A 22,790-nucleotide genomic window follows, 5' to 3' on the forward strand; every position below is an offset into this window, starting at 1 on the left:
CCTGATTGGACGGCGGGCGGTCCCTCGAGCGGCCGGGGGCGGGGCGCGGGGGCGGGTCCGGTGGCGGCGGCGGGTCCGGTGGCGGCGGCGGGTCCGGTGGCGGCGGCGGCAGGGGCACCGCAGGTGAGCGCTAGGGGCGGGCTCAGGGGGGCGCGGGGACCCCGGGACCCGGCCCCCCGGGGCCTCGGCTGCCGCGGGACCCGCCCGGCCCGGCCCCGCCCCCCGAGCCCGGCTCCCCTCGCCCCCCGGCGAGCCCCGCGGGACGCGGCCGGGCCTCCCCCTCCTCTGGGCCCGGGCCCGGGGCGGCGCCCCCGTCCCCTGCTGTCGGCACAGGACTCGGGGGCCCGGGCCCGCGGGGAGCCCCGACCTTGGGGCCGAGCCTCGGCGGCGGCCGCGTCCCCTTCCCGGCCCAGCGGCACCGCCCTGCCCTCCCGCGTCCGGCCCCGAGCGCCCCCGGCCCTCCTCTGGGCGCCGGCGGGGGTCCCGGCGGGAAGGGAGCGGGGCACCTGCAGGCCCGCGCCCGGGGGACAGACAGGCGCGGGGGTCCCCAGAGAGGCAGCTCCCCGAGGCCTGGCCGGCACGGGCGCCCCCGCCTGAAGACGGGGTGAGCTCACCTCTGAGCGCTCTGCCCGACGCCAGGCACTCGGCCCAGCCCTCGGGGCCGGCACCCGCTGGGCCCAGCCAGCCGGTCCGCGGCCTGGGCGGTGGACAGGGCCGGGCGCGCTGGCCTGTTTTCCCCGGAGATGATGGACCGAGTCTCAGGATGGTGAGGGACCTGCCCTCAGAGCGGGAGGCAGGGCAGGGCCTGCGCAGGCCCCCGGAGGCCCGGTGCCTGGCTGGGGCTGGGGCACGGCTCGGGTGGCCTCCCTCCCTTGCCGGGTCCCCACAAGGCACCCAGCACCAAAGGCACAGGACCCCCCAGGCCCAGTGGGATGGGAGCTTGTCCTGGACATTAGGTGAGATGCAGCTGAGACCGCAGGGCCCAATAAGAGCCACGCTTCAGTGCCAGCCCTGGGCACCCAGGCAGGCAGGGGCCGGGGTGTTCACTGGCACCGGCCGCCCAGCCCCCTCCCCAGCCATCCCACCTCACTGCCCTGTCTCTCTACATGGTGCTGACCCACTTTTACCTACCCTGTTGGAACTTCCTGTCTTTGTCATTGTCTCACCCCGCCCCCCATTAGAATGTTGCCTCGATGAGGCTGGGCTGTTGATTTCTGTCTCCAAGCACCCAAGTGCCTGGCTCCGGGTGGGGACTCAGCACGTATTTCTCCAAGTCTTGAAAACAGGTGTTCTGGTGAGAAAGACAAACAAAACCGAAACAAGCAAGAGAACTTGGCTGTAGAGATGTGTGCCTAAGTGACAGGGAGGGGCCATGCTGAGGTCTGTGGGCACCTGTTCTGGGAAGGGGCGTGGTAGGGTCTGGCGGGTGTCAGAGTGCTGCCCAAGCAGAGTGAGGTCGGCTCCTGGGGCACAATGGGACCCGAGCTGTTTCTTTCCTACTCTCCTGCCCACCCCCCAGAGGAGTGAACCAACTCCCAGTGAGACAACCCCCAGCCCTATTGAAAATGGTCGACTTGCAGTCTGACTTCAATCTGAGAACCGTCCTGGTCAGTTTCAAGCAGTGTCTCCTGAAGGAAGATGTGCTGCTGGAGCACTACCTCGCTGGCTGGAGGGGCCTGGTCAGGTGCGTTGAGGGGCCACTGCCAAGGCGGGCCTTCCCCAGCCACACACCCCGGGCAGTGGGCACCGCTACACCCCCGGCTCAGCCCTTGCCTCCCCTCACAGGTTCCTGAACAGCCTGGGCTCCCTTTTCTCCTTCATCTCCAAGGACTTGGTGGCTAAGCTGCAGATCATGGAGGGCCTGTGCAGTGGCCCCCAGCAGCACCACTACAGCAGCCTGCAGTCCATGGTGGCCTATGAGGTGGGCAACCAGCTGGTGGACCTGGATCGCCGCTCCCGTCACCCAGATTCGGGCTGCCGGACGGTGCTGCGGCTGCATCGGGCACTGCGCTGGCTGCAGCTCTTCCTGGAGGGCCTGCGCACCAGCCCTGAGGATGCGAGCACGGCCATGCTCTGCACCGACTCCTACAACGCCTCACTAGCTGCCTACCACCCCTGGATCATCCGCCGGGCCGCCACCGTGGCCTTCTGCACGCTGCCCACACGCAAGGTCTTCCTGGAGACCATGAACGTGGGGTCCGCTGAGGAGGCTGTGGAGATGCTGGGCGAGGCCCTGCCCTACATCGAGCACGTATACAATGTCTCCCAGAAGCTCTATGCCGACCACACCCTGCTGGACCTGCCCTAGGGGCCAGCAGGCCCAGGCTGGGAGGGCTTTCCCTTCTCTGGAGTTGGGCTGGGGCAGCCAGGGCCCATCAGTCCTACCACGGAACTTTCTGGGTGCCCCAGGAGCAGAAAAGCCACTGTCCCCCTGCGAGCTGAGCTTGTGGGGAGCCATAGGCCTAGTGTGGCCCACCCAGGCTGCAGACAGAGAAGGCAGGCGCCGGCCAGGTGGGTAAAATGCAGAACACAGGGAGGGTGGGGGCAAGATCAGAGTCCATGCAGAAGCCTGAGAGGCTGCGCTCACCCATGGGTCGAGTCTGGAAAACGGGTGAGTCACGGGTCTCTGGAGAGCAGACTCCTTACCAGCCGACGTATCCAGCTGGTGGTGTGTGTGCTTCTCTCCTCTGTTGGGTTCCAGGCCCAGGACCCAGTATCTGTGGCCAGGTGGGGTCCCTATGGACTCTCCTTACCAGGCTGGCTATCCCCAGAGCAAGGAGGGAACCTGGGCAGCTGTTGGCACTGCATCTGGTTCCTTGCCCCTCGTTGCCTTGTTAGCCAGGGGCCCACATGTCCTCAGCATGACAGCAGGGACGTGGAGCCCCAAGCACAGTCCCACCCTGCCTCTGTAGCCCCGCACATCAGCAGCCTCCTGCAGCCACAATGTGCTCCCCAAGGCAGCTGCTTGTGAGTCTGCACAGCACAGCCCCAGAGCCCCCCGGGAACCCATGACTGCTGGGCCAGCTGGCCTCTCCCTCCCCGGCTCCCAGCAAGATGCTGCATTCCCTCTCCCCTGTCCCTTGCTGCCCATCCCCATGGAGCTCAGGAGACCCAGGATGCACAGCACAGGCCGGGGCCTGGATCCCGTTCCCTAACAGGCTGGTAGACAGCCATACCCAACCTTGCCTGCCCATGGCTCTTCACTGGAACCTCAGGACATCAGGTGCCAAAGGTCTGCACGCAGTGGGGACCCTTGGAAACTGTGATACATACGGGTGATGGTTTTTCCAGCAGAAATAAATGACAGTGTCACAAGTATGTTCTGGGCTCCTGGATGGGAGTATGGAGTGAGCCAGGCATCTGCTTACCAAGGGGGAAGGGGCCGAGGCCCCACTGTCAGGATGGCAGGGTAGTGTCCACCACATGTGTGTCACGCCCCATCCACCATGGGGGGTTGCTGTCTGGCTGCCCTGTGCAGGGTTTAGCTTGGACACTGACCCCACCCCTGCCAAGGTCCACGGGATTATGTTATTGGTGAGAAGACAGACGCAGAATGGCCCCAGGGGCTGGGTTGGAAGGGCAGACCTGGGCCAGCTGCACCCCCTGCAGGAAGAAGAAAGCCTTGCCCAGCTAAGCCAGTGGAGCGGGAGCTGCTCTGGGCCACACAGTGTCAGGAAGGGTCCCCTTGAACACTCCACCCCTAGTGTGAGAGCCAAGGCCAGGCTGCCACCGCTGTACCCTATCCAGCTCTGCCCCACTCCAAACAGCCCAGAGCCCTGTGTGGTGCCAACAGAGACCGGTGACAATGAAGGATTTGCCTGGAAGGATAACCTGGGGTCCAGATGGGCCAGAGAGTGAAGGCTGTACACGTGTGAGCACAAGTATGCAGGTGCACTGCGTGCATGTACTGTGTCATGCAGGTGAGGTGCACTGTGTGTGGTGTGTATCACGTGTGTTTTGTGTGTGTCATGGCTGTGCAGGTGCAACGTACTCACTGTGGGTGTCGTGCCCCATTTGTAGTACACATGCATGTGCATGTACTGAGTGTGCTAAGCAATGTGGAGATGGGCAAACACTGGTCCCCAGACCACCTCCTGTAAATGTCTGCCAGGCCCAGCCAGGGTTGAGACTCCTAGAGTCCCAACCCCAGGGGCGTTGCCAGCCTCCCCCAGCTCCTCTGGGTGCACCTCCACCCCCAAGCATGATGTCAGTGAGGCCCCCAAGCAAGGGAACACAGGTCCCCAGGCATTGCCACCTGCCTGCTGCACACCTGGTGCTGACCCAGCTGCTGTGGCCCATTTGGTTGCAGCTTTTTCTTCCTCCTTTGCATGCAGGCCCCCCTGAGAGCCCTGTCCCCATAGGGAGGGATCTGCTGTGTCATGCCCAGACCCAGGGGGACACAGACAGCCACAGAGCTCCCAAAGCTTCCAGACCTCAGGCCCCTGGCCAAGGAACCACCCAGCCCCCCAAAGTGCCCTATTCCCAGGCAGGCTGAGACGCCACAACCCCCACCCCAGGACTGTCCCCACCCCAGCAGCAGGGTGGAAGCCAGGCAGGCCAGTGGGCCACTGTCCTGGCTGGTGGGCAGGCCTGTGGGACCCCCCAAGGCTGCCCCTGGACCTGCAGATGGAGTCACCCTTGCAGTCCCCTCCTGACTGCAGATGGTTCCTCCCCAGGGCTGGAGAGGTGTTCCTGTGCCTACTCCCCGGGAATGGGGTAGGTGCCGAGGGGCTTGGGCAGAAGCAGGTAACAAGGTTGTGGTCAGTGGCTGCTCAAAGCCTGCCTACCCAGGTCACTGGCGGCCAGAGAGCCTAGTGGCATCAGGATAACAGAGTCCAATGTGTGGACACCTTGGGCCAAGGGAAGTGTAGATTCTCCAGGGGCCCCTGGGCTTGGCAGGTGAGGTTAGATCTTTTGCTAAACAAATCTCCACCCCTCCCAGCCCCGACTCACCATATCTGGGCCCCACCCAGCTCATCCACTTGCCGTCCCTGCCAGAAGCTGCCACCTGCCATGTCAGGCCTGGCTCTCCTGGGCCTCTCCGCTCTGCTGGGCCTTGGGGCCGGGGCACCGCTGTGCCTGTCCAGGCAGCTCAGGATGCAGGGGGACTACGTGCTGGGCGGGCTCTTCCCCCTGGGATCAGCTGAGGACGTGGGTCTCAGCAACAGGACACAGCCCAACACCACGGTGTGCACCAGGTAGGGAGGCTGGGGTGGCGGGCAGGGGTGCTCCCAGCGGGGGTGAGGTGTTGCCACCTGCAGCCCTGTGTGTCCCCAGGTTCTCGTCTCTCGGCCTACTCTGGGCACTGGCCATGAAGATGGCCGTGGAAGAGATCAACAGGGGGTCCACCCTGCTGCCGGGGCTGCGCCTGGGCTATGACATCTTCGACACATGCTCAGAGCCCGTGGTCGCCATGAAGCCCAGCCTGGTGTTCATGGCCAGAGCTGGCAGCTGCGACATCGCCGCCTACTGCAACTACGCGCAGTACCAGCCCCGCGTGCTGGCCGTCATCGGGCCCCACTCGACTGAGCTCGCCCTCGTCACTGGCAAGCTCTTCGGTTTCTTCCTCACGCCCCAGGTGCGCGCCGTCTCTCCCCCGCCCCCGCCCCGCCAGCCCTGCCCAAGGGGGCCGCCCCCGTCAGGACGTGCCTCCTGGCCCTGCAGGTCAGCTACGGTGCCAGCACGGACCGGCTGAGCGACCGGGAGGCCTTTCCGTCTTTCTTCCGCACGGTGCCCAGCGACCGGGTGCAGGCGACAGCGGTGGCGGAGCTGCTGCACAGGCTCCGCTGGAACTGGGTGGCCGCCGTGGGCAGCGACGACGAATACGGCCGGCAGGGCCTGAGCCTCTTCTCCAGCCTGGCCAACGCGCGGGGCATCTGCATCGCCCACGAGGGTCTGGTGCCGCTGCCTGGCGCCCACGGCCTGCGGCTGGGCTCCGTGCAGGGCCTGCTGCACCAGGTGAACCAGAGCAGCGTGCAGGTGGTGGTCCTCTTTTCCTCCGCCTGGGCCGCCCGTGCCCTCTTTAGCTACAGCATCCGCAGCAGGCTCTCGCCCAAGGTGTGGGTGGCCAGCGAGGCCTGGCTGACCTCGGACCTGGTCACAACACTGCCCGGCATGGCCCAGGTGGGCACCGTGCTGGGCTTCCTGCAGCAGGGGGCCCCGATGCCCGACTTCCCGTCCTACGTGCGGACCTGCCTGGCCCTGGCCGCTGACCCCGCCTTCTGTGCCTCACTGGACTCAGAGCAGCCCGGCCTGGAGGAGCAGGTGGTGGGGCCACGCTGCCCCCAGTGCGACCACATCTCGCTGGAGAACGTGTCCACCGGCCTGCTGCACCACCAGACCTTCGCGGCCTATGCGGCCGTGTACAGCGTGGCCCAGGCCCTGCACAACACGCTGCTCTGCAACGCCTCAGGCTGCCCCACACAAGCGCCCGTGCGGCCCTGGCAGGTGAGGACGTGGGAGCTGTGCCATCCTCGCGGGTGTCCAACAAGAAGGGACAGCGGCGGGGGTCTGGGCTGCAGGCGGCTGGCCCAGTCCCGCCCACTGCTCCCCCGCCCCCAGCTCCTGGAGAGCATGTACAATCTGAGCTTCCGGGTGCGCGGCCGGCCTCTGCGGTTTGACACCAGCGGGAACGTGGACATGAGCTACGACCTGAAACTGTGGGTGTGGCAGAACCAGACGCCTAAGCTGCACACTGTGGGTGGCTTCAATGGCCGCCTGACGCTGCAGATGTCCCAGATGCGCTGGCACACTCCAAGGAACGTGGTGAGTGCCAGGCTGTGTCTCTAGCCACACGGAATCTCTGGAGCAAGGTCTGCCCTACCTGGGGCGGGGGGGGCATCCCCAGGTCCTGGTGGGTGCACCCAGCCCAGCAGAGCCTAAGTCCTGAGCCCTGGCTCCAGAAGCCTGCGTCCCAGTGCTCAAGGCAGTGCAAGGAGGGCCAGGTGCGCCGGGTGAAGGGTTTCCACTCCTGCTGCTACGACTGTGTGGACTGCAAGGCAGGCAGCTACCAGCGCAACGCAGGTGAGCCCCCTTCCCGGGTCAGCGCCCTTCCCTGCTGATCTATACAAGCGGAGGCAGGAGTGGGGGAGGGGACCGCAGGGTCAGGAGCACACAGCTAGACAGGGTCCTGGCATGTCCTGGCTCAGGCTGACACCCAGGCCAGGGCCCCTGGTGGAGGCAAGCCCAGGGGAAACCCTGCCACCAGCACCCTCTCTCTTCCCACACTACAGATGACCTCTTCTGCACCCAGTGTGACCAAGACCAGTGGTCCCCAGACAGGAGCCTGCGCTGCTTCCCCCGCAGGCCCAAGTTCCTGGCGTGGGGGGAGCCGGCCGTGCTGCTGCTGCTGGCGCTGCTGGGCCTGGCGCTGGGCCTGGTGCTGGTGGCCCTGGGGCTATTCATCTGGCACCGGGACAGCCCCCTGGTTCGGGCCTCGGGAGGGCCCCGGGCCTGCTTTGGCCTGGCCTGCCTGGGCCTCGTCTGCCTCAGTGTCCTCCTGCTCCCTGGCCGGCCCAGTCGCGCCAGCTGCCTGGCCCAGCAGCCGCTGCTGCACCTGCCGCTCACCGGCTGCCTCAGCACCCTCTTCCTGCAGGCGGCGGAGATCTTCGTGGAGTCAGAGCTGCCGCCGAGCCGGGCAGACCGGCTGCTCGGTCACCTGCGTGGGCCCCAGGCCTGGCTGACAGTGCTGCTGGCCATACTGGTGGAGGCGGCACTGTGCGCCTGGTACCTGGTGGCCTTCCCACCGGAGGTGGTGACAGACTGGGGGGCACTGCCCACAGAGGCGCTGGTGCACTGCCGCGTGCGCTCCTGGGTCAGCTTTGGCCTGGTGCACGCTGCCAACGGTGTGCTGGCCTCCCTGTGCTTCCTGGGCACCTTCCTGGTACACCACCAGCCTGGCCGCTATAATGGCGCCCGTGGCCTCACCTTTGCCATACTGGTCTACTTCATCACCTGGGTCTCTTTTGTGCCCATCTTTGCCAACGTGCACGTGGCCTACCAGCCTGCTGTGCAGATGGGTGCCAGCCTCCTCTGCGCCCTGGGTATCCTGGCCACCTTCCACCTGCCCAAGTGCTACCTGCTGCTGCGGCAGCTGGAAAGCAACACCCCTGAGTTCTTCCTGGGAGGGGATCCTGCTGGCAGTGCCAGAGGGCAGGGCAGCAGTGGGGGTGGAGAAGTGACTCAGCAAAACAAGTGACGCATGACGCAGTAACCTCACCCCAGTGACCCCAGACCTAGTCTCTATATAGCAACCCACAGACTGCCGGACTCTGCCGAGACACCCCCCCCCTAGATTCTGACCCAGGCTGACTGCTGCCCTTGACCTGATGACCCCTGGGCCTGCACTGGGCATGAGGGGGCTCGGCCCTGTGAGATGTCACCTCTTGGTGCCCCAGTCAGGCTCTGTCCTTGCCCCGCTAAGGCCCGCCCAGTGACCCAGCTAGAAAGAGGCCTAGAGAGGGTTCCTCAGCCCCTGCGGCCCACAGAGAGCTCAGGAAACATCACAGCTGGACATCGCTCACCTGGCTGGGCCGAGCCTGGGTCCCCCGCCCAGCACCCCTCTAATCATCACTGGAGTGGGAGGTTAGTGAGTGGCCTACAGCTGCCCTGACCATGGGCCCCAGTGCAGGACAGAGGCCCACTCTGGTGGAAGGTGGACACCAGCTTCCTTTTCTCTCCCTGGCCTGGCCTGAGCACGCAGAACGGGGTCAGCCCACCTCCAGCACCGCGGACAGAGCCCAGGCCGGGTGGGGGTTCAGCACCAAGGCCAGCGCCAGCCGCCGAGACCCCTGGAGCCAGAAGCCAGCACCTCGGACAGAAGACTTTCCGCCAGGACCTTGCCGGCTGCCAGCCCGGGTCACAGTCTCATTGCTGAGCCGAGGCCCAGAAGACAGCACCTGGCAAGTCCTGGTTCCGCTCCGGCCAGACCCGGGGAGGCTGGATCGACCCCCACACCCCAGTCTCCTCAGGCAGCCAGGCAGGAGAGAACAGACACAGGCCACACCTCAGTCCCATAAAATTAAAACGCTTTTTAGTGTTTAAAATAGCATTTACACAGAAGCAGCTCTAGTAACTATCCAGACGACGCTCTGACGTGATACAGTATCTACAGCGCAGCCGTGTGCAGGCCAGAGTCGCTGGGAAGGAAGCCATGTGTGCTGGTGGGTGGTCACCTGAGGGCAGCAGGGAAGGGCGGGCTGGCCGCCCCTCTCCCCCAGACCTGTCCCTGCAGCAGCTGAGCGCCTGTGGGTCAAGTCCCACTCCTACCACCGCCGAGATGTGCCCCTCTCCCGTCTCCCCCTCACCACCCCCCACACACACTTTCAGACACAACCAGTGTCCCTGCATTAGCTCCGAGACCCGGCAGTGGGGGGACATGCAAACTCTGCTCCAGCTGGGCATGGGGGCTGGCTTGGCCACCACCCTTCCCAGAGGACACAGGACAAGAAATAAATAAATAAATTATACCCCTACCCTGGGCAGCCAGAGAGGTCTGGAGGCTCTGATTCCACCCCCAACATGGTTCCCCAGCCTAGGCAAGATGGGTGGGGCCTGCAAACTGAGTGACCAGTGGGGCCCAGGCCCAGCAGCCACCTCTCAGCTTGGCCTGGAGCCCTGTATACAGCGCTGTGGGCAACTGGGGGTCCCTGAGGCACACACCAGGGAGGCAGGTCAGACTGCTGAGCATAGAGATGCCCCCACCCAGATCCCCATGGACACAGCTGCTCTCACCAGGAATGGACGCAGTGCTGAGTCCAAATCAGGGAGCTCAGGCTGCCCTCCAGCTTGCTCCCACTCCGTCTGCTCCGGACCCCACAGCATGGCCCCTTGTGCACATGGAAAGCTGACCCATGACGGCCACTGCTAAGGCAAGGCCACACAAACTCCAGATGTAGCGCCCTCCTGCGGGAGCAACAGGACCCCCGGGGCCCCCACAGCAAGGCGGGCAGAAGGCATGCTGTCCTCGGTCACATGATGTCGACGAAGAACTCACAGGGGTTTCCCATGGCCTTCTGGAAGGACTGGCGACTGCCTGTCAGCTCTGGGGGGACAGCGGCCAGCTCCCGGACAGGGGGCCCCCCAGGCGGCCCACCCACCACTGAGTACGCCTTCGTCAGGGGGTGCAGTGGGGGGAGCCCCGGAGCAGTGGCCGAGGCCTGGCTGTGTGGGCTGCTGCCACGACTGAGCTGGCTGGCGGGACGCTCCCTCCAGCTGCTGCCACCTGCTCTGCTTGGGGCCGTGTGGTCTGACTCGCTGCCACTGCCCCCAGCTCCAGGCCCCCGGCGCTCCTGCTCTCGGCCCAGGGCCCGCCGGCTGCTCCCGCCCGCGCTCCGGGTAGACCCGCTGCTTTTGCTTCCTGGGATGGAAAAGGGAAAGGAAGGGACTGTCAGTGCCAGGCCTCACCTCTTCCAGGACAACTGACCCCTGCTAGGGCACCTAGGGCAGAGCCTGGTGGTCCCGAGCCGGGGCGGGGATGAGAGGGGTGGCCATGCAGACACGAGAGCAGGACTGGCCCTGCCCAGAGACGCAGGAGCAGCTGCAGCAGGCGGGGGCAGGGGGCAGTGGCAGGCAGGTGGGGACACGCTGGGGCCAGTTCGATGCCCCCAAACCTCACCCCAATGCCTGCATGGAGGGCCTGGTCTAGCAGCTGAGAAACTGAGGCACCCGTAAAGACCCCATATGCCGGCTCCCATTGGCCAACCTGGGCCCCCCCACCCGAAGACCCACCTTCCACTGGACCCCAAGGCCCTGGCTAACTACTCGGCTCAGCCCTGCCCTGGGTTCTCAGAAACGCTGGGAACTCAAGGACGCCAGCTGGCTAGGGACATGCCGAGAGGGACGCCGGGCAGGACCCTGGCTTACCGGCCCCGAGGGTCCATTCCGCTAGTCCTTCAGTCTAAGGCTTGCTCAGCACAAAGCAAGGGATAGCATGAGTTACACACCAGGCCCAGCCCGGCACCCGCACCCGTTGCCCTCCTACAGGGCATGCCCCCCACCAGCTTCCCCTCTGGCACTGCGGGCCTCGACCTGCTCTCCTGTCTGGATCCACAGGGCCAGCTGCCTGACTTCTCCCCTGACCCTATGGGCACTGCCCTCTGGCCTCACTGGTCCCTACTCAGCCTCGGGCCACTGTTCCTCCTCAGGAATGCCCCCAGCCTGTCCCCTCAGCTCCCCACACATCCCAGCGTGGGGATGGGGTTATCTGTGAAGATGGCCACTCTGGCTCCATGCTGGGCTGCAGGTGTCTGGAGGAGCTTTCTGTCCCCCACTGTGTCCTGGGGCCCCTCTGCACTCCCCCACCCCAGGCTACCACACCACCCTTCCCACACCACCTCCTGACTTCCTGCCTCTGCCCCGCAACCCACAAAGCCTCCAGGCTCCTCCTCCTCACCCCCCCCCATGCAGAGGGAGCCCACCCAGAACCCGAGCACAGAGCAGGCAGAGCGCACAGGGCAGGGAGCGGGCACACAGGGCAGAGATAAGCGGCAGGCGGCAGGGAGCTAGGCACCAGCGGGCTCTCACCTTCACTCTGCTGACTCCCAGCACTGCCACTGCCGTAGCTGAAGCCAGGGTCCTGGTATGCGGGTGGGAAGCAGGGCGGGGGCCCTGGGTACTGGTAGGGGTACCCCTGACCCAGGGGCCAGGGAGCCGGGTGGGGCAGCGGGGCCAGCGTGTCCTGATCCGAGGCCCCGCTGGAGCCGCTGTTGAGATTCAGGGCTTCAAGATCTGGTGGGAGGGAAAGACGCGTGAGGGTGGCGTGAGCGGGTCCCCCAGGACCCCCACCCTGCAGCCCCCCCACTCACTGCTGCACAGGTCCCCAAAGACGTAGTAGCACTGCTCGGAGAAGGTGACCTTGTTCACGGTGTGCCGCAGGAAGCCGCGCTTCAGCATGCTGCTGGCGTATTTGCGGGCCTCCCGCCGCTCCTTGAAGCCCTCCACGTGTGTATACAGCCAGTCCACCACGTCAGCACCTGCCGAGGCCCGTGTGAGGCGGGAGCCGGCCACCCCTGCTGCCCACCCCGCAGCGCCCGGCGGGCCGCTCACCGATGACGGCGTTGGCGATGGTGATCTTGAGCCACATGCGGTCGCGGATCTCCAGGCCAGAGTCCGGCAGCTGCATGACCCGGACCACGGCTCCCATGTCACTTTTTACCGTCAGGGGCGCCTCCTCCAGCTCTGCAAGGCACGGCCCCCTCAGCGGGCAGCAGCCGGGCGCTCAGCACAGACCCCCGCCCACTGCACCCCCTCAGAACCCGGGGCCCAGAAGCAGGTGTCCAGGGACTGATGTCCTACCCCTGCAGATACTTCAACAGGATCTGGGCCCAAACCAGGGCAAGGCATCCCCACCACAGCCTAGAGCCCCGCAGGTCACAGCCTCTTTCCTCCCCGCCTCCGAGCTGTTAGTCGTGTTAGTGGTAGAAAGCAGGTGGAGCTCCACCATGGGCACACTTGCCTGCCCGGCCACAGAGGATCCCCGGGCAGGGACCCCGGCTGGCCCAGCCCCTCCAGGCACCTCCACTCGCATGGCACAGGATGTGCACTGGGAGGAACCTGAGCCTGTAGGCACATGTGGGCCCGGTATCTGACCCAGGGGCCTCACAGCAGCATGGATTCTGAGGCTGGCACGGCCCTTGGGTGCAACCGTGCCAGGTGGAACCTCAGCCCGATCCTTGGCCCTGGTGCTTCAGTTTCCCTAAACTAAGAGCTGCCACTTACGTGGGGCGCCGGGCACAGAGCTGGTTAGTGAGGAGGAGCTGGTGCGGGTGACGGCGCTGGAGCAGGGGCTCGTACCGTAGCGGGGCAGGGCTCCGGTCAGCGCCGCCGTGTGCGACAGCCAAGCGGCTGGGTCGATGGGCCGGACGGGGTCAGCTGGGTGGCCACCGCGTGGCAACAGACAGATGGGTGGACAGATATAAGAGAGAAAGTGGAGCAAAAGGACAAAGAGGACAGAGGCCCTCAGGCTGGGCCGGGAGCCCCATCCCCCCACCCCACACCAGCACCCGTGGGCTCACTCACCCCTCGGGACCGTGAAGTAGCTCCGGGGGGTTGGGTCCCAGCACTTGGCCACCGTGAGGCTGATGGGCCTGCGGGGCGGGAACAGACAGGTCACGTGGGCCAGGCCTCAGGTCCCGTGTCCCCCGCGTGCCACCCCCCCCCCGTCCCTCGGGCCTCACCCTGTCTGGGACACAATCTCCCGCAGCACCCGCACAGCGTCGTCATTGCTCATGTTCTCAAAGTTGACATCGTTCACCTGGGGGGACAAGGGTTCAGTGCGGTGGGCAGGGGTGCTGGCCTCTTGGCCCCCAGCAGCTCCCTGTGCCCCCACCTGCAGCAGCATGTCTCCGGGCTCGATGCGGCCGTCCGCAGCCACAGCCCCGCCCTTCATGATGGAGCCGATGTAGATGCCACCATCGCCCCGGTCGTTGCTCTGACCCACGATGCTGATGCCTAGGAAGTGGTGCCTCTCTGGGGGGTAGGAGTAGTTAGCAGCCCAGCCCAGGGACCCCCGTTCCCACCCAGGGAACCAACACCCCCAGCCAGGGACTCCCATTTCCACCTAGGGGCGCCCCACCTGCCCAGGGACCCCACTGGATCCTCACCCATGTTGAGCGTGACCGTGATGATATTCAGGGACATGGTGGAGTCTGTGATGCTGCTGAAGGAAGAGGCCTGGGAAGGGCAGGGCGCAAGGTGAGGGGCGGGCCGGAAGCACAGACCCCGCCTACCTGCTGGCGCTACCTGCTATCTGCCACCTACGCGGTCTGCCTGCCGAAGGCGCTGCTTCCGCCGCCGCCGCTTGTGCTTCCGGATAAGCCGGGACGAGGTGCTCTGCTCCGTAGAGCTGCTCAGCCTGCGGGTGCGGGGGGGGGCATGGAGGTCAGGGGGCACGAAGGTCAGAGGTGCAGAGGGGAGGGGACCAGAGGTGGCAGGTGGGGCCAGGTGGTATCTGTCAGAAGGCTCAGCTCCTGGTTGCACACACCCTACCCTGCACGTGTGATGTGCAAACCCCGAACCTACAGGGATCTTCACTCTCTATAAAGAGAGTAAAGATCAGAAGCAAACATGGAGACACAAGCACCAGGTAAGTCAACATGGCCATTCATGTTGGCACACACTCGTGTGTGTACAAAGTGCACATGGACACACACCTGTGCACACATGCATGTATACAACACGCACACACCCCTGTAAAACACCCATGTTTGCACACACAAGCATGACATACACATGCCCCCCCCACACATCCATTTGCACACATGCTCGTGTACACACCCACAGCCACAAATACCACGCATTTGCACAATCACAACGAACACCCATGTGCACATGCCCGTGACCATGCCCACACACACCTGCACAGGTGCATGCGTCAAAACACACAGCACATACCTGAACACACACATGCCTGTGCACACGAGCACACATGCACACACCCACACACGTGTGCACACGTGCACACACATGTGCACACATCCTTGCACAGGCCCACGCACCGGCTCGTGTTGTCATCCTCCTCAGAGTCAATGAAGCTGCTGGACTCAAGTTCGCTGCTCAGCACGGTGGAGGCACTGTCAGGGGGCAAGCCCAGGTCCCGCCGCCGGTCCCCCCTTGGATGTCCGTTGGCCCGAGTGGCTGTGGAGACAGAAGGGAAGTGAGCCAACTTCAGGGATCCCTGGAGGTCATGGGCAGCCTCAAGCCCGTTGACCTCAGAGCTGGCAGCAAAACTATGGGGTTGCTGGTGGGTCGGCGAAATCCTTGAGAAGTCAGGCCTAGGACCTCTTCCCAGAGACCCCCACTGGCCTGGTGCAGTAACTCGTGATCAGCAAGGACCAGGGGTGGCCACGGGTCCAGGGCCCAGGGTATGGCCTGTTACCTTCCTCCCGGTTCCGGCGTCGGGCTCGCTCGCGCCGGTGGCTGACCATGGATTCGGTGCCGGTCTCGTTGTCCATCCCATCACGGCTGCTGGCCACATTCGGGCTGTGCCAACAAGAGTGTTGGGCAGGCTGGGCCCCCAACGCCTCGGACCCCTCTCAGTCCTTTGCCTCCCCTTGCCTGGTGAGGCCCTGACTCCACAGGGGCCCTTGTCCACCCACCTGCTTGGTCTGAGCCTTTGCCGGCCCCTCCTCTGCTAATCAGTTCCTACTGTCTGTGAGTCCCTCTCAGCTGCCTACCCCCGGATAGGCCTGGCAGGGGCCCCACAGGACCACTGGGCTCAGCCCCCCCAGAGTTCTTACTGGAAAGATGGGGGCCGGGAGTCCCCGATGCCGCCCATCCGCTCAAGAGGTGGGGGCAGGTCGGTATGGCCGTCGGTGGCCTGAGAGCCTGCATCCGAGTGAGCACCCTCCGCCAGGACCAGCTGTGGATGGAGGATAGTGAGGCTCAGGGGTGCCACTAGCCTCCAGCCACTGACTCCCACAGGACACCCAGGGTGCAGGTGACCAGCCTCCCACACACACACTCAGCTCACCTGAGCCCAGCCCCCTGCGATTCTGGAACCACCCCCACCCCAGCTGAGTGCCCTCTGCCAACACCCCCCAGACTCACCCAGGAGACCACGCGGCCATTGAAGCAGGGCAGCCTGGCGTTATCAGCAGAGATCTCCTCCTTCACCACCCTGCAGGCAAACGCCTCGGTGAGACCACCCACAAGGGGGCTGCTCTCACCAGTGAGCTCTGGAGACAAGACCCCCAACCCACCAAGGCGCCCAGCCACACGCCCAGCTGTCAGTCTGTGTGGATGTCCTGCCCACCACATTCTCTTGCTGGGGACTCCAGCATGGGGGTGCCACCACCTGCAGCACCCTATAATGCGAGTTCCACCTTGCTCTGTGTCTGTGCGCCCCATGGGGCAGATCCGTGAGGGAGGGGCTCTGTCTGGCTTCTTCCCTGCAGCCCCCCTACCCCCCCCCCGCCCCCGACAGCCCAGCATGGGGCCTGGTTCACAGCAGGCGTCAGCACAAGTGCGAAGGCTGTCAGACCCCATGGACACAGGCAGGTCTAGATGGCACAGTACCACACGCTCTCTCCAAGGGCAGGCCACCTGCCCAGCCAGGGAGACAAGTAGACCCCACTTGCTGCACCAGCCCAACTCAAGACCTGAGAGGACAGCTAGGCCCCTGAGAAGTCAGCCCCACTGGCCACACCCACTCCACATCGACCAGCCGGACCTATTTCTTAATGCTGCCCCTGGTCAGGTGGGCCTGAGTTATGGGGAAGGCAGGATGCAGAGGGCAGGGCAACACTGGGAAGGAAGCCCATGACCCTGGTATGGGAAACAGGCGGGGGGTGGGAGTGGGGTCCAGGTTTCAGGTTCAGAGAGGTGAGGGGAACAGCAGCCAGCACAGCTGGCAAGGGGCCATGGGGAAGGATAGGCCTGGGATGTGGGCCAGACACACCCCCACAGGGTGGCCCCTGGAGGCCCAGAGAGCAGGCCAGGCAGGATCGGGGCCTGCAGCAGGCGGGGGCCCAGATGTCCTGGCCCCCTGGAGTTCAGCCTTGCCCAGTACAACAGGATTTCCGTGCCCAGGACTTGGGCCCAGTAGAGAAACGGGAGCCAGGAGACTGGGCAGGAAGCAGACTCAGCTTGGCTAGTCCTAGGCAGCAGCAGGTGGCAGAGCCGGCACCCCACACTCCCACCTGGGGAGCAAGGCCTCAGTTCACCCCGAACACGGGGAGGGGGCCCTAGACCCTGGGGCAGTCGATGGAGGAGACAGGGCCAATCTGGGGGAGGGAGCAACTGCCAAGGTCCTATGGACACACACACCCCTGACACCTTCCAGGGCCAGCCCCACATGCACCAATAAGGTGGACATCTCAACCTGCAGAAAAGGTCATTTCTCAGGGCCCCCACTCATGCACCACAGCCCCCCAGAGCTGAGCTTCCGGGGAGACTGTGACCTGGCCCAGACCTGGGGTGGGCTGGGGACATCTGGGACTCTGCCAGCTGCAGCTGACAGAGAGGGGAGCCCGGTGGACTGAAAGCACCATCTCTGAGTGACAGCAGGAAGAGATACCCAGGTGGGACCTAGTCCCCACACAGCCCAGGTGGCCACGCCGGCGGCCTTCCTGACACACCCAAGCTCTGGCCCTTTCTGATTCACCCACAGGGAGGGAGATGAGCACCCCCCCCCCCAGCTCCCATACCACAGGGCACCCCTGGCTCCCCAAGAGGCCCAGGAGCACCCCAGTCCCGTACTGCCCACCCAGCCAGGGCCTCTCCATGACCCATCACCCTGGGCTGCCCAAGGCCTGTGAGCCCCCCACCCAGGCACAGACACCCTCTCAGGTCCCAGAGGTCCTGCTGCCCCAGCCCTCCCCAGCCTGAGGAACCCCCGTCCTATACCCATGACAGAGCATCTTGCCTTCCACCTGGGGGCAGGGCAATGGGGGTTCCACAGGCCCCGGCCCAGCTAGGCCAGGACAGCAGGGAGGGAGGAGACAGACCAGAGAGCCCCCAGGACAAAGGGCACAGGGCTCTCCTCGGGGTGTGCCCCACTGCTGGCTGGGAGCCAAGGGGTGGCGGTTGGGGAAATGCCACCCAACACCCCTGAGGCTCCCCTGGGCTGGCCTCACTGGGTGGGAGAGCAGACCTCCATAGCAGCCTCCACTAAACCTCAGAGGCGGCCACCCAGGCACCCCTGGTGGCATCTTGCCCCTGACCTCAGAATTGCTGGCGAGATCCCAGTTAACCTCAAACTTGTGGCTGCCCGGCCCCACCCGCCACCCCCGCAGGCTCTCCCTGGCGAGGAATCTGCTCAGAGCATGGCCCCGAGAGCTGAGTGTGGCCAAGGGCCCAGGAAAACCCGAGGGGTTCCCCAGGCTACAGCACACCACCGCCAGCCCTTCCCCAAGGGACAGCTCTAAGTGCGCCCCCAGAGGCACAGGGTAGTCACAGAGCAGGAAATTGGCAAAGAGAGTTGGCACCAGCCAGGGGAGGAAGGCCGTCTCCAATACCCCAAAGAGCACCCCCAACCAAACCCAGACTCTACAGGCTTCAGGGCAAGGGGGGCTCAGACCTCCACACCGTGCCATAAGCTGGGGGGGGGGGCGAGGTGACCAACACTTCCTGGGCCACTGACCCCAAATGGCACAGCTGTGGAGAGCAGAATGGGACTCAGTAGACTGAGTGCCCACCCCCTGCCCTGTAGCCCCAACACAGCACCACCCAGGGCCCATAAGCAAGTGGCCCAGAGACCAGAGGTCCTGGCCCAGAAATAGAGGAACCTGGACTACAGCCAGATGCGCTAAGTGCCAAGTCCAGCCAGGCTGAGAATCAGCCCAGCAATCCTGCTGAAGGTGCTGTGAGACTCATGGAACCCGAGGGCGGGGCCCAGACCCCTCCCTACACTGCCATTCATCACAGACCCAGAAACCCTCCCCAACTTTGCTGGGTCAGAACAGACATGCATGGGGAAAGGGGGGGATGAGTGCAGGATCCTCTACCCACTTGGCCAAGGACACCCATGGGAAGTGGGGCCCGTTCCAGAGCACATGGCCCTAGCCCTGTGTCAGACTCCCCCTTCCCTCACTAGGTGGCCAGCCGTGGCCAGAAATGGGGACTCAGGGCCCAGCCCATTGTGGGTGGGGGGAAGCAGGAAGCCCAGGTTCACCAAGGTGTTTCTCACAGCCCCCCATCTGAGGCCACCGTGGCATGGGGTGGCCAATGCTCCCTGCCCTGCAGGACCTGCCCACCTTCTCCCTACCTCCAGCCACCTCCACTAGGTACCCAGATTTCATTCACGCTAAAGTGTAACTGGTTGCCCCTCCCAGAGGAAGTTTAAGCCACTGAATAAATGATTATAGGATAGGCGGACCTCAGGACTCTGCAGGCAGATCTCAGGGAACGGGAGAAAGGAGGCAGCTGATGGGGGTCCTCGGTGACCAGGCCACACCACCCAGAGATCCAAGGAGCCTACCCCATCTTGTCTGCCCACTGTGCCTACCAGCATCACCCAAACCCATCCCCCTGTCCCGACCCACACTGGCCTCGCAGCTGCCCCTGCCTCCCAGCCAGGTCCTGTTCCCGCCCCCACATCCCAGCCACTTCCAGGCCTGCTCAGACAACCTAAAGTACTCCAGTCCTGCTCCAAGACCCCAATGGCCTGCCCACCCACCTCCTCAGCCAGGGCACCGACAGGTCCTGCTGGGAATGCATGGGGAGTGGGGGCCTCTGCAGCTCGTGGGCGGCCCACAGTGGCTCTCTGGCAGCAGGCCCTCAGGACATGGTCCAGAGCATGGTCCGAGGGCAGCAAACTACGGGCTGGGCACATGCCTTGCCACACCATATGCTCTCTACTGGCTTTGGTTTGTAGCTTTGGTAATTTTTGTCAAAACAATAAACTAAGTTAAAAACAAAAGTGCCTTTTCACACAGCCGACAGTCAGGGCCAAAGCAGCCCAGATCCAGAGGTGCAGAGGCTTTGTGAGGTTGCCCAGGGAGGGCAGGGGGAGGGCACAGGATGCCCCGCCCGTGAGCCTGGCCTCATGTGGGCTCCTAACCTGGGCCAGCAGGAAGGCCAGCCAGGCAGGGCTCCGGGTGTCCAGCCTTCTAAGGCTGCCAGGGACACACCCACCCCTCTCCGCCTCCCCTTGGTGGTGGGGGGCCGAAGAGAGTCCGGTTGTCCAAGCATCCATCCTTCAGGTCCCCGAGAGCTGCAGAGTAGCCCCAGCTTGACCTGACCCGGGGCTGCCCAGGGCCCAGGCAAACAACAGAATCCAGGAAATGGCCTCAATGTCAAAGACCCAGACACAGCCACACACAAGGGCAAGGACTGCCTGAGGGCAGCCGGGCGCACCTGCTCAGCCCACGGGGCCTCTGGCTCCCCCGCCCCAGCGCGGCTGAGCTGGGGACTCAGGTTACTGGTGGCTGTGTCAGGTCAGGCCTTGACCACACAGCCCGCCTCCCGCTCGCCGCCCAGAGGCCCGGGCAGTGCAAGCGGGAAGTCCTCGCAGCAGACAGCCACCACCAAGACCAGACGCTGGGACGGTGACCCAGAGGCTGCTCCCAGGACACCCAGTGCCGTGTGGCTCAGCAGGGACAGAGGCCAAATGGCAAGCAACCCCAGGGCAGGGGTGGGGGGAGTGACCCTTAACCTCTGCCCTGTACTCCGGATCCTGGAGGAGGGGGCCAGGGGCAGGCTGTCTTGGGCCTCCAGAAACTTCTACAGACCCCGGCGGACTGATCCGTACCCCTGTCCCAGGTCACCTCATCTCCCCCCATGGGAACGAGGGGACCCGCTGGGGGGCTGGGACTCGCCCTCATCTCCACCCCTTCCCCAAAGACCCTCCTCGGACCCCAGACCACGCATCACACGCCCTCCAGGCCAGCCCCAAGCACCTGCCCTCCCAGAAGGTGGGCGGCGGGCCCGAGGCGGGGCTGCAGGTTCGCCCCGGGCCCCAGACCGGGACCCGCAGGTCGCGCACACTCGGGCACCCGGGTCAGGCCCAGGGTGGTGGAGCGGCCAGGGCGCGCGCCCGGCTCCAGTCCTCGGGCCCCGCGCGCCCGGCTCGGGGCCGGGCAGGCGGGCACGCACGCGCGCGGGGCGCAGCCCAGGCCCCCGCCCGGCACTGACCCGAAGTCCTGGTCCATGGACTTGAAGAAGAATTTGTAGGCGTGCACCGGCCGGTTGCTGAGCACGCTCTTGAAGTCGGCCAGCGTGACGCGCTCGGGCGCCACGGGCAGCTTCACCAGGTACGGCGTCTCCTCCTCGTCCATGTGGTAGATGATCTTGGTCTCCGCCATGGCGCGGGCGCGGGCCCGGCCCGGGGCTCGGGCGCGGGCGCCTCCCCGCCGCCGGCCTGCGCCCCGCCCGCCGCCCCGGCCTCGCCCGCCCGCCGCGCCCGGCTCCGCGCGCGCCCCGGCTGCTGCCCCGCGGCCCGCGGCCGCCCATCCGCCCCCGGCGCGGGGACGCAGGCAGGGAGCGCGCGAGGCCCGGCCGCGTCCGCGCCCCGCCGCCCCCTCGGGCCGCGCAGTTCAGGGACCGCCGGGCACCGGGCTGAGCGCGCGGCCGGCGGGGGGCGCCCGAGAGCCGGCGGGCCTGACGTCACCGGGCCGCCCGCCGCGGGGCGGGGCCGCGCAGGCGCGGGAGGCGGGGCGCGGGGGGCGGGGCGCGCGGGGCGGGCGGCGTGTGCGCGCCGGCGCCGTGCCTGCCACGCGCTCGCGGCGGGACCCGTCCTCGGCCCCCTGCGGGGCGCCCGGGGGCGCCGGGCATCGCTCCGGGCGCGGCTGTCGGCGGCGGGCGGACGGGGGCGCGCCCGGGGCAGGAGGTGGGGGGCCCACCTGCATCTCGCGCCCCAGCTGCCCGAAGGGGACCCGGGCCCCGCCCCGCCCCCCGGGCGCCCTCGGCGGGTCCCGACGCTCCGCCCCCCCGAGAGAGCTCCGGGGCCCGCGGGGGCTGAGTCCCGAGGCTCCGGGTCGCGTCGGCGGGCTGCTGGGGGCTTCAGGGGAGCGGAGGACACCGGGTAGCTTTGCGCCCCCGCTGCGGCTCCGACCTCGCGCCCCCTCTTCCGGTGCCCACGGGCCAGGTGAAAGCGGGGCCCCGGAGCGCGGGCGTGAGCTCGAGTGTGATCCAGGGCGACTGCGGGGTCACCAGGGCGGCCCGGAGCGCGCACGTGTGCGCAGAGGTGCCCGGGCGCAGGTGCTGCAGGCAGCGGGGAAGGGCCGCCGTCCATGGAACCCGCACGAGGCCCTCCCTAGGGAGACCCTGAGCGCTGCTCCCACTGGAGTGAGGGGACCTCCCTCCCCCAACCCCGGGAGGCGTCCGCCGGAAGGAGCCCCACAGGAGAGCAACCAGGAGGGGCGGCCCTACGATGGGACGCTAGATTGATGGGGATGGGGGTGATGCCCCTGGGACCCGTCCCCAGCACACGCCTTGCAGCTGGCTGGACCCACCTACCTGGTCAGGACTGTCCTCGGGCAGTGGGCCAGCACAGGAAAAGGCCCCACCTGTCCACCACTGACTAGAGGCGCCCAGGCTGGGACCACCCCCAGGTCATCCTAGGCCAGGGGTCCTGATCTCCATTCCCCTTGGCTCTATGAGGTTGGCACCCATTCCGCAAAGCCTGGGCCTTCTCCGCCCGGGTCTCCGGTTCCCCAGAGGTGATCCGAGGAAGCCAGGCAGGATGGCCTTGGAGGGAGGGTCCATCACAGCCTCCTGCTGGGTGTCCGGGGAAGGAGGAAGACAGGGCCTGCCCTGAGAGCTCATGGGGGACCAGCATCCTCTACGCCAGACACGCTTGGCTGCTGGCACACACATGCAGGGGGTCGGATGCCCCAGCTGCACTCCAGCCCCCAAGGCTGTCTGTCCCACTTGACAGCCCAAGTCGGAGGAGAGAAGCTGATAGCCTACCCCAGCTGGTGGCAGTGTGGTCAGGCTCAGGCCCTGAAGGAGGGGTGAGTTTGTGGCCAGAGCCTAAGCCCTTACAGGTGAGGCCTTGCCCAGTGGAAGCGGTGGCCACTGTGGGGCCAGGGGTCACTGGGCTGGGAGAGAGGCACATTCTCAAGCAAGCCACAGCTCCCAGGCTGGCCTCCCTCCATGCCTTTGCCACTATGGGTCCTTGGGTATGTGTAGGGGTGGAGGGGACAGCTATTTGAGTCGTGGCATTTTACCACGGCTCACACCAGAATCTGGACTCAGATAAGGACCCGAGCTTAGGATTCCCACCCAAGTTACCACCTTGCTTTTCCTGGGCACCTTGTAAAATAACCACTCAGAGTTGAGCCTGTGAAAAATTAGTGACCTCCACCCCAACCACTTATACGTCAAAGGTGCTTCTACCCTACCGGCTTGTG

The 22,790-nt window shown here is 65.7% G+C and overlaps 3 protein-coding genes across 7 annotated transcripts; 2 read left to right on the plus strand and 1 right to left on the minus strand.

The window, feature by feature from the left end:
• Window positions 1-62: 62 nt before the first annotated feature.
• On the plus strand, window positions 63-3,317 carry CPTP (ceramide-1-phosphate transfer protein). Of its 4 annotated transcripts, XM_081144096.1 has the most exons (4): window positions 63-123; window positions 1,182-1,294; window positions 1,520-1,684; window positions 1,786-3,317. In XM_081144096.1, the coding sequence occupies exons 3-4, from the start codon at window positions 1,566-1,568 to the stop codon at window positions 2,306-2,308; spliced, it is 642 nt and encodes a 213-aa protein (XP_081000222.1). In that variant the 5' UTR covers window positions 63-123; window positions 1,182-1,294; window positions 1,520-1,565; the 3' UTR covers window positions 2,309-3,317. The 4 variants fall into 4 exon arrangements, with proteins under 4 accessions (XP_081000222.1, XP_081000223.1, XP_081000220.1 ...); XM_081144097.1 differs by lacking the exon at window positions 1,182-1,294 and having other exon boundaries at window positions 1,767-3,311; XM_081144094.1 differs by lacking the exon at window positions 1,182-1,294 and having other exon boundaries at window positions 66-123.
• Window positions 3,318-4,964: 1,647 nt separating this feature from the next.
• TAS1R3 (taste 1 receptor member 3) lies at window positions 4,965-8,197 on the plus strand (the record flags this gene model as incomplete). The annotated part of the gene is made up of 6 exons (XM_081144330.1): window positions 4,965-5,198; window positions 5,278-5,578; window positions 5,665-6,447; window positions 6,562-6,765; window positions 6,903-7,023; window positions 7,233-8,197. The coding sequence occupies exons 1-6, from the start codon at window positions 5,014-5,016 to the stop codon at window positions 8,195-8,197; spliced, it is 2,559 nt and encodes an 852-aa protein (XP_081000456.1). The 5' UTR covers window positions 4,965-5,013.
• An 812-nt stretch (window positions 8,198-9,009) lies between these two features.
• On the minus strand, window positions 9,010-20,800 carry DVL1 (dishevelled segment polarity protein 1). 2 transcript variants are annotated; one of them, XM_081144093.1, is made up of 15 exons: window positions 20,572-20,800; window positions 15,547-15,616; window positions 15,237-15,358; window positions 14,876-14,979; window positions 14,496-14,634; window positions 13,759-13,852; window positions 13,602-13,671; window positions 13,328-13,467; window positions 13,176-13,252; window positions 13,018-13,085; window positions 12,793-12,870; window positions 12,046-12,177; window positions 11,805-11,972; window positions 11,524-11,727; window positions 9,010-10,357 (listed from the first exon to the last, which is right to left on the minus strand). In XM_081144093.1, exons 1-15 carry the CDS (start codon window positions 20,739-20,741, stop codon window positions 9,969-9,971), a joined length of 2,025 nt encoding a protein of 674 aa, XP_081000219.1. In that variant the 5' UTR covers window positions 20,742-20,800; the 3' UTR covers window positions 9,010-9,968. The 2 variants fall into 2 exon arrangements, with proteins under 2 accessions (XP_081000219.1, XP_081000218.1); XM_081144092.1 differs by having other exon boundaries at window positions 12,718-12,870.
• Window positions 20,801-22,790: the final 1,990 nt, after the last annotated feature.

The sequence above is a fragment of the Miniopterus schreibersii genome (assembly GCF_964146895.1).
Source record: "Miniopterus schreibersii genome assembly, chromosome: 8".
NCBI classification, from domain to species: Eukaryota; Metazoa; Chordata; class Mammalia; order Chiroptera; family Miniopteridae; genus Miniopterus; species Miniopterus schreibersii.